General features: G+C 35.2%; 1 protein-coding gene across 4 annotated transcripts in view; it reads right to left on the reverse strand.

Moving 5' to 3' along the window:
• The window catches only part of FOXN2 (forkhead box N2), a 68,944-nt gene that overhangs the window by 21,551 nt on the left and 36,288 nt on the right, over positions 1–11,105 (reverse strand). For all 4 annotated transcript variants that reach the window (XM_027865441.1, XM_027865444.1, XM_027865442.1 and 1 more), the window contains 2 exons: positions 4,739–4,863; positions 1,331–1,395 (listed from right to left, as the gene is read on the reverse strand). In XM_027865441.1, the coding sequence (XP_027721242.1) occupies positions 1,331–1,395; positions 4,739–4,863 (190 nt within the window). The remainder of the gene's footprint in view (positions 1–1,330; positions 1,396–4,738; positions 4,864–11,105) is intronic.

The raw sequence follows: 11,105 nt of genomic DNA on the forward strand, positions 1-11,105 counted from the left end.
AAGGAACCTTAGGAGCTATTTAATCCAATCCCCTCATTTTATAGATGAGGAACCTAAGGCCCAGGTAGGTTAAATGATTTGCCCAAGGTCCCTTAGGTAGTAAGCATCAGAGCAAAGATTTGAATCTAAGTCTTCAGACTGTAGATCTATGATGATAACACTACTCTCTAAACTCATCAAACAAGACAAAAATCCAATAAAAAAATACACCCAATTCATTTTGTTCTCTTGCTTACTTAGCATATAATTCCTCTGAATCTTGCAAACTGGTATACTGTGATAGAAATATTCTAATAATAATAATAATGCTTACATATAGTGCTTATTATGTTTTAAGCACTTTGCAATTATTATCTTATTTCATCCTCACAACATTCCTGGGAGGTAGGTGCTGTTATTATCCTCATTTTACAGATAAGGAAACTGAGGCAAACAGAGATTAAGTGATTTGTTCAGAGTCACACAGCTACTAAGTGTCTGAGTCTGGATTTGACCTAAGATATCCCTGACTCCAAGTCTGGTGCTTTACCCACTACACCACCTAGCTGCCCCAATGTATTTCTCTAAGTTTGGGGGGGGCGGGGGGGAGATTCAACTTGTATTCAAACTCAGTGGTTTCCCAGGTTTCTAGATAATCATATTTTCTGTTAAGTCTATTCTCACAAATGAAAGTTGGCTACCCTAAAACAGAAAGAATCAACTCCTTGTTCTAGGTCTAGACTTTTCTCATGCTTATTGGTGGGGGAAAATACAGTTATTACCATGGAAAACAGTTCCACGAAGCTGGTAAATATAAAGGCATAAAATGAAAACACAGCCCCCATCCATTAGCTCCACTAGGGGAGTACTAGAGGGCAGTATGCAGAGGGAAGGTAATAGTACTACTAGGGTTTTTTTTGGGGGGGGAAGGGGGAAGAATAGAGGAGGTAGAAGAGATAAATTGATGTACAGCCCCCCAAAAAGAGGAAAACATGATTAAGTCTACTGAAGAGTTGTGCCTGATGGTCGATAGGAAAAATCTGTGAAAATGACTCTCCTCAAATTAAATGGCAGATGAAATAAGAGCTCTTGGAGGTACTGGCCACACACACCAATGTTGAACCCTTGACACCATTCCTTGCACACAGCTGGTGCTCAGTCATCTTTTTTACGAACTAACCTGGTAAGAACATGTTGAGGAACTGGGACAAAAAACTGAGCTATGGATCTAAACAACAGAAACTGAAAGAAAATCCATGATGGTATTATTGAGAAATTAGATTCTATAGGAATTAATAGCACGTTTTCAGATTTTTTTAAAAAATAATTTATAACAAATTTTTATACATACCTTTGAGAGTTCGAACCTGGCTCTGCTTTAGTACAGAGGTTATATAATGAGGTGATGATGACCCACTAAAAAAAAAATCACAACAAAAGTTTTATTTATATTTCTTTTTAACAGTCAACTTTTTTTTTTATTAGCTAGCATATTTATTTGTTGGAGAGTAGAGCAGTGTAATAGATGCGGGGCTGCCCTTGGTCAGGTACATCCAGGTTTAAAGCCCATTTCTGACCCATATTGGCTGTGTGACCCTGGGCAATGTCTCAGAACTCCAGTTAACTCTCTGAGGTTATAAGATTCAGAACAGTTTCTGATTTACACTGGTGGAACGAGTTTTCCTAATAGGGATTCCCAACACAGAGAAATCACAGGTCTGGGCCTTGCTATCTGAGTTTTCTCCCTACAGCACCGCCCATTACAACAATAAGAAAAAATTTTGTATTGTCCCTATTGTTTCCTGAGATGACATTCAGTCCAGTTTGGTACTGGAGAAATTGAGGAAAGCCTCAATGCTTAAGTGATGAATGTGTTACCATAGAGACAAAAGTTTCAATAATTTACAGGGTTAAAAAAGTTTGCTTGATGCAGACTCATTTCTACTGACAACCAATTAAGCTTATCTACACATTGTGAGCACTTAAAAAAAGCATTTATATTAATAAAGATTGTAAACATTGTTCTTATACTCACTTGTATTCACTAATAAATACTTATTTTTAGTAGATGAAATTAAGCACCAACATTTAAAAATTTAAAGTAATCACAAGAATCTAGAAACTAGACAAAAATAACTACTTCTGTACTGTGATATCTATGTTAGAATAAATGCATGCTTTGTCAGATAAATTGTCCAGCTTTTTAATAACCATATGTTGTTAGTTTATTCTTCATGTTTTATATACATTAAGTCTTTTCCTTCAGACTTTTGAACTACAACTTTACATCACAAGAGGATCTATGTATGCATCATCAGAGCAGAAAGGGGCTGTAGATCACCTAGTCTCATCTCTTCTTTTTATAGATGAGGAAATCAAAGCCCAGATTGGTGAAGTGACTTGCTCGAGGTCATACAGAAGTAGTAAGTAAGTAGGAGAGCCAGGATTCAAGCCCAGGTCCTTTGATTCCACAGTGCCAAGTCTCACATGGGGAATTCTAAGTTGGACTTCATGGCTTCTAGCTTCCTAGTCCCATGATCCTGTGCTGACAGTAGTAAAATACTGTGGTGGTAACAGTTATGGTGAACTTGGTGGTAATGGTCTAGAATTCATAGGTTCCCAAATGGGCTGCTGGGGGTGCTGGAACAATCCAGCAAGAGGGGCTCAGGGCAGTAGAAACCTTGGGTGCAATTGGGGGGCATTGAATAAAAATAAGGGTTAACCTAACCTAACCCGGGGGGGGGCACACTGAGTAATTTTTTTTCAAAAGGGGGAGGTAGGCCAAATAAATTTGGGAACCTCTGGTGGTGATATAGTAATAGTGATAAAGGAGGTGGCAAAAAATAAATGTGGTAGGATTTTAGGAGTTCAAAGGGAGATCACTCAGTTCAAAAATGTATTTCTGAAATAAAGTCACCAAAAACAGGAGAGTAGTCTGCCACTATACCAGGCTGTGTGCTGGTTACTTCAACTCTCTGAACTTAGTTTTGTCATCTGTAAGATGAGTAAACTATAGGAGAATATCTCTAAGCTTTTTTCTACATCTTATTATTCTAAATGGGGAGAATTTTAACTCAAGATAAAGTTGTTAATGTACAACGAAATAAGTAGAACCAAGTGAGCTGCACACACAATGACTAAAATAAACAACCCTTCTAAAAGGCAGTCAGACTTAGATCAATTGCTGTAACCAATCTCAACTTAGAGATCACAAGACAAAACCTACCTCCCTAATCTAGGAAGGGAAGGAAGGAGAGAAGGGAAGAGAGAAGGTTCAGAATATTATCTACATTGCCAGATGCAGTCATTTTGTGAGATCTGCCCAACTGCTTTTATTTACTGGGGGCATGAGTAGTACTTGGAAAATGACAGTAGTATTAAAAGCAAAATGCATCAACAAAAAAATGGATAACATTATATCAAAATAGGCATCCTTTATTGTGACTGTTATAATTTGTTTTTTAGACAGGGCAAAAATTCTAAAATTCCAGTGGGCTCAGTGAATCCCTGAACATATGGGAAGTCAAAAACAAAACAAAACAAAAACCATTAATAAAATAATAAATATTGAAGTAGAAACATAAAAAACATGGTACTTTAAATGTGTTATATGTGGGGTTTCTGGAAACATTGTCAATTCTTAATTATCCATGTTTTGGAAATTATTTAAATAAATTTAAAACCCTAACGTCCATCATCATTTTCAACATTTACTGTACAACCAATTCTTTAGGATTGTTAATAAGTATCATTAACTGATTATTTCCTTTAATCTAGGAAAGATAACTGTAAAAACTGCTAGATTTTATTTAAATTGTATTAACTAGAGCTAGATCTTATTGAAATGCATTCTTCCAATCTAATAACAGTTCAATGGAAAGCTAAAAATATTTAGTAGTTTCGTTGCAGACATATCAATTTGGCTTTTTATAGTATCTGTCCAAATATATTCCCCCCCAACCCCTGCCATTGTGGTTGGATAAATTTTTTTTTTAAACTCTCAGCTGAAGCTTTAAATTCTCAATGAACAAAATTTTTAATGCAATCTAGAAACATTAAAAATAAACTCTGTTGTATAAGTGTGTTCCACACTTCTGCAAATTTGTTGCAATAGCGGCACAGACTTCTACTTGATATAAATAAAATAATTGTTGCACCTAGCTCAACAAATCCAAAAGGGCTACAGAATGCTTCTTTGGACAAATGAAACAAATTCCACTTCAAAGATATAATACATTTAAGATCGGGATTAGGATGACAAATATAGGGGGTCAATAGGAGAAATTGTATCCAAAGACAAAGGTTAGAAGAACCACAAACATCTTATTGATAAATAAATAAAAGCTCAGTAAAATTTTACTTTATTTGGCAAATTTCTTTAGCACTTCAGTGATTATTTTTGTGAATTCAATGTGGAGCAAAGGAACTCTGAAAACAGAAATTGTGAGATTTCACTAATTCAAAGCTGAATATACAAACTTAAAATGACAAAAAAAAAATGCTATTCCCTCCCCCCAAACTGAAAATGTATGTTCCTACCATATTCTTAGGCCTTGGAAACATTTGTTTAAAAGAAAATTTTAAATGATTACTTATTTCTCAAAGGCACAAATGAAATAATCCCAAAGCAAAAACAAAGTGTAGATCACTCTCTCATGCTAAATTCTTCTTTAAATGAAAATTCTGCCATTTCTCCATTTCAGAAATCCCAAACAAAAAACTTAAACCACTAATTATTTGTAACTGAATAAACCCTTACTTTTGCGGTGAGGCAGGAGGGGTGTAAAATGCAAGTGCTGAGGAAAAAGGCTGCTTCTTCAGTGCTTGTATAAGATTGGGTTTATATTCTGGATCAACACACCATAAGGAACCTTTTCCATTCACCTAGCAGTAAAGAACCAACAGGATTAATGCTTTTGTAAAAAAGCTTTTAGAGTACACAGATAACCAGAATTAAATTTCTTTATTCCAGTCTTTATGAACTTACAGAGAAGGAAGAGGGTAGGAAATGAAAGACCATAGGGATGGGGGAGAGAATATGTAACAACACCATGTCCTGCTGCTCCCTTAAGAAGGTGAAAAACCTACCTGGGAAGACAATTTAGACCAGTATTTTCCAAGATGTTTTCTGTGCAATGCTAGTGTTGTATCTTCCTCTCAAACTATTAAAGGTGAAATTGTGTATCAAAAATACAGATGACATATGGCAATGTCTCTGCATACTTGGTGGACAAGCATGCCAAGTCTTAGGGTCAGGAAATATTTGGCTTCATTTGACAAAGGATGTCAAAACATAATTAACTGCTAAACAAATAGTATCAACAATAAGCATCATGAGCTCAAACCAAGAAGAAAGCACTGCTAGCTACAGCAGCCTAAGTAGGCAAGATAGTCTTTCATAGAAAACGACAGATCATAGGCTCAATTCCGAGTTTTACTCGTTTGCTAACTGAAATACATAAACTCTGCAAAATATGTGAAGATTATAGCAATCAAATCAGGTAGCTTTTTTTGCTAAAATAAATGCCCTTTAAAGAGGATTAATAAAATTGGATTTATAGCACAAGATAGCAGGAAACTGAGGGGGGGGGTGGTGGTAAGAAAACAATTAGATGGAGAGTTAAAGCAATTTATAATCCTTACACTGCTGAGTCAGAACATTATAAGAACATTACCTACACAAAGAAACCTGGCAAGTAATGTTAAATTATATATTACTAATAAGATTAGAAAATCAAAATAAAAATATCACTAACCAAAAGGTTTGTTTGGGGATGGAGGGAGTAGGTGGAGAAACTATTATTATCTTATTTGCATACTGGAAAAATCTTTCTAGCTATAATTTCTAGAAAAAACAATTATGATCAAAAATAAGAAGGCTAAACCTGAAACAATACACTATTTCATACTCTATTTTCAAATGATCTAATATATTACTTCAATTCCTCAGGGATCTGGGATTTTATTGGCATGGGTACTCTTTCTAGCAGTGCATATCACAACCATTCTTTTCCATGGTAGAAAATTATTTTGGTTTAAAAAAATCCATCACTCCAAAATCAACCTGCAGATAAATCTCTTCAAACTAGCTAGATTAAATCTAAGATTACAGTCTATACATCGTCCAGTCCTGTATTCAAAGCCACTTCAGATATACTCAGACCCTAACACCACTTTAACATATAGTGAGTAAACAAATTCTCATTTTGGCCGACAAGCAGATAAATTAACTTTGTCCTACAATCAAAGAACAGTGCTGGCTGGTGCCACATTGCTCTAGTTAACTATAGGTTGTCACAACCAAAATAAAGCAAAAACTATCTCACAATTTACAGTAACTGTTTCATTAGAACTCTGAATAGATTTAACTCTGCAACAAAGTGATACATATGAAAAGGCAGCATCTTAAAAGTGCATTAACCAAGGGGTTGTGGCAAGACAGGAACACTAATAGATTGTTGATGGATTAGTAAATTGGCACAACCATCCTGGAAAGCAATCTGGAATTATGCAAAGATAATGACTCAAACATTTAGGCCCTTTGACTCTGAAATTTTACTACTAGCTGTAAATCCCAAGGGAGTCAATGACAGAAAGATCCCATATACACCAAAATATCTGTAGTAGCACTTTTTGTGAGAGTAAAGAACTGGAAACAAAGGAGATAGACATTGCTTAAGAAATGGCTAAACAAACTGATGTACATGAAGTACTCTCCCCCTACCCTTTCCCTATCTCTCCCCTTCTCTCATTCTTCTTATCCCTTATGAATCAACTGATGTCAATCTCTTGAGTCTATATCATCCAATGATTAAAGAACAGGCAGTTATTACCTTACAAAGTATGACAACAAGGTTGAATTCATGGAAAAAAATGGCGTTTTAAAAAAAGAAACATTATTGAACCGTAAGAAATGCTAAACATGATAAATGTGTGATCAATGAACATGAAGCATGGAAAGACATATATAGTGAAACATTTAGCACATGCCTGACATATAGTGTCATAGCGTAACAAATGTTTATTGATTGATTGGATGTATATAACAACGTACACAAAAAGAAAAACAACAAAATAATCCAAATAATGATACAGAATTATAATAACCAAGCTTGGCCTCAAAAAAGGTAGAAGAGGACAGACACATCACCTAGCTCCTTTGCAGAAACAGGAGAATGAAGGTTGTGGGATATTGCATGGAACATTTTTGGATAAGTTGTTTTGTTTTTTGGAATTTTCCTTTCTTCCTTGCTACTTTATTATTAGGGATGTCTCTCTAATAGGAGGTGGAGGAACAATAGAGTAGAAAATACAGGAAAAGATATCAAATTTAAAAATATATATACTTTAGTACTTAAGGAAAAATATCAACTACTTTAAAAAAAATCTCATCAGTAAGGACTAATTATGTGTTTGGGTGACTGAAATGTGGATGACAGGAATATAAAATTTTAAGTTAAAGTACAAATAATTTGGTGCTTCTGAAATCATAGTATCAAATTATAGAAACTAGTGCTATTGCTTGCTAGATCCCTGCTCAGTTTTAGATTAGGATAAATTCTAACCCATAAGAACCATGGTTGTTAGGTGAAAAAAAGCATAATAATTTAATCACCAATAAATTATCAAGTTTTTTTTTTAAAAAAAATTATCTACATAATGTTCTATTTTGGCATAGCTCTTATGACTCTTAGAAAATAAGTTCAAAATTGCATTCCACATTGTTTAGTGGGAAGATTATAGTTGTTTTGATCACTATGAAATGAGCTCTTAAAATATAAAAGTAGGAAAATCAATATTGAAAATGTACTGCTAGAGAACAGTTAAGCTTCTTGAGTGTGGTCTCAAGTAATTCTGGTTATGTTTCCATGGTAGCATTTCATAACTCTGCTATTGGTAACATGAGATGACTATGTACTTACTGCTTTTGTGTTTTAGATTATGTAGTTTAAATATACCCAACAATTTACTAACATTCATTTAAAATCTTATCTATACATTATAGATTCCTGAGGTTGAGATGTGAGTAGATGAAGAGATTTTGAGAAAGTGCTGTCAAAACAAATGCAAAGAAGCAAATAATGGACTTGACATCCCTAGTGCTTGTCAGATCATAGAACCTAAAACTAAGATGAAATCATAAGAGATCATCTACCTAGTGGGCCCACTACAAATTTATGTTAATTCATCTCAACTGGGCCCTCACTAAAAGGAAAACTTTCTATTTCTCCCTAACTGATCTGCTATACCACTCCACAGTGGCTGCTACATAGCATCTGCTCCCTCCACCCTCTCAGCTAAGGATCTTACCTCATAATTTAATTGAAAAAATTCAGATCATATGCTAAAAGCTCTTTCTCCCCTCCTCCTTATTTCACTCAGACTACATCTTTCATTCTGGTCTCAGATGAATAGCCCTAGGCCTTCTCTTACCCAAAGCAAAAATCGCTCTACATTCACTTTTAATCTAATCACCTCCCCAAGAATACTTGCCCTCACTATCATCCCTATTCTCTCTCTAATCTTTAATCTCTCCCTATTTGTTACCTACAAATGGGACCAACTCTCCTCAATTCTGGAGAATCCTTTATTTGATGACCATTCCCACTAGCTATCATTCTATATCTTTTTCCTACATTCTACACTGGATGCCTCCACTTACTCTCCTCACTTTCTTCTAAATCCTCCGCAATCTGGCTTCAAATCTCAAGCAACCGAAACTCTTCTCCAAAGTTACCAAGGACCTCTTGCCAAATCTAATGGCCTTTACTCGATTATGATGTTCCTTGACCTATGCTGTATTTGATACTGTCCATCATTTTTCTCTTTCTGGATACTTTCTCCTTTCTAGGTTTTTGTGACACTTCTCTCTCCAGGTTCTCCTAATGATATGTTCCTCAGGCTCTTTTGTTAGTTCTCCATGTTATGCTCATGATAAGCGTCCCCCAAGGCTCTATCTTGGGACCCCTCTTTTTTTCCTTTATACTATCTCACTTAGTGAATGTACTAGTTCTTATGAGTTCAATGACCATCTCTACAAAGATAATTCCCAGATATGGTGAGTAGTTCCACAATCCTCCTAGTAGTCACCCAGATTTATAACCTCATCCCACATACCCAATCTGTTGACAAATCTTATCATTTCTACCCTCATAAGAACTCATGGAGGCAGCTAGGTAGTACAGTGGATACTGTTCCAGGTCTGGAGTCAGGAAGACCTAAGTTCAAATCCAGCCTCAGACACTTACTAGCTGTGTGACTCTGGGCAAGGCACTTAATGCTGTTTGCCTTAATTTCTTCATCTGTAAAATGAGCTGGAGAAGGAAATGGCAAACCACTCCAATATCTTTGCCAAGAAAACCCCAAATGGTGTCATGAAGAGTAGAACATGACTGAAGCAAAAAAAAAAAAAAAAAACAAAACTCATATCCCATATCCTATATGTCTCCTTTTTTCCATTCACACAGCCACCACCCTAGTTCAAATTCTCATTACCTTGTACCTGAACTATTACAAAAGCTTTTAATTGATCTGCCTATCTCAAGTCTCTCCTTATTCCAATCCATCTTTTTGAAAAATTTAATTTATTTTTAATGAACAAAAATCTTTTTTTCTCTCTCCTACTTTCCCTCATTGGGAAAAAAAAAACAAAAAAACAAAACTGAAAACAAAACTATTATAACATGCAAAGAAAGACAAAACAAATTTTGATATTGGCCATTTCCCAAAAAAATGTCTCAGTCTGTAACTTACCACCTTTCTGCGGAGAAGTAGGGACACCATGTTTCATCATGGGTCCTTGGGAATCATGGTTGGTCATTTCTTTCAAAGTTGTCTTTACAATGTTGTATGTGTGTGTGTCCATATATTGTTTTATATACATATATACATATTTTTGTATATATACATATAGTTCTCTTGGTTTTACTCACTTCACTTTGTATCAATTCTTGTAAGTCTTCTAGGTTTCTCTCTGAAACCATTCTTTATATCATTTCTTATAGCACAATAGTATTCTATCAATTTACCATAATTTATTCAGTCATTCCTCTACTGATGAACAGTAATCCTTTAGTTTTCATTTCTTTCCCACAACAAATGAGATGCTAGAAATATTTTTGCACATATGGGTTTCCTCTTTGATCCCTCTGAAGTATAGGCTTGATAGTGGCATTGGTGGGTCAAAAAGTATGCAGTTTAGTAACTTTTGAATAACAGTTCCAAATTACTTTCCAAAACGACTAGACTAATTCATAGCTTCATCAATAGTATATTAATGTACTTTCTTCCCACAGCCTCTCTAACTTTTATCACTTTCCTTTTTTGTCAAACTTTGTCAAATGGTGGAAATAAGGTGTGACCTCAGAGTTGCCTGAATTTGTATTTCTCTTCCTTACTAGTAATCTGGAGCACTTTTTCATATGGCTGTGGATAGGTTGGATTTCTTCCTCAGAAAACCTGTTCGTAACCTTTCTACCATTTATCATTTGGGGAATGACTTTTATTCTTTTAAACTTTGAATCAATTTCCTATTTATGCTGGAAATGAGACTTGTATCAGATATATTTGTTAAAAAGATTTTTTCCCCATTTACCTGTTTCCTTTCTAATTTTAATTGCATTGCTTTGTGTAAAGACTTTATTTTATATAATCATCAAAATGATTTGATATTGGCTAAGAAAAAGAAAGATAAGATGAGTGGAACAGATTAGGTTCACAACACACAGAAGCAACTGAGCACATTAGCCACATGTTTGATAAATTCAAAGATCCCCCACTAGTGGGGTAAGAATTTATATAATAAAAACTGTTGAGAAAACTAGAAAGCAATCTGGGAGAAACTAGGCAGAGATCCACATGTCATCCTGTATACCAAGATAAGCTCCAAATGCATAACTTAGACTTTTAAAAGAGAGACATCAAAAACAAATTAGAGAGGGGCAGTTAGATGGCACAGTGGATAGAGCACCAGTCCTGGATCAGGAAGACCTGAGTTCAAATATGACCTCAGACACTTGACACTTACTAGCTGTGTGACTCTGGGCAAGTCACTTAACCCTGATTGCCACACACACACACACACACACACACACACACACACACACACACACACACACACACACACA

This window comes from Vombatus ursinus, unplaced genomic scaffold, assembly GCF_900497805.2.
Source record: "Vombatus ursinus unplaced genomic scaffold, bare-nosed wombat genome assembly UNPS02014778.1, whole genome shotgun sequence".
Taxonomy (NCBI): domain Eukaryota; kingdom Metazoa; phylum Chordata; class Mammalia; order Diprotodontia; family Vombatidae; genus Vombatus; species Vombatus ursinus.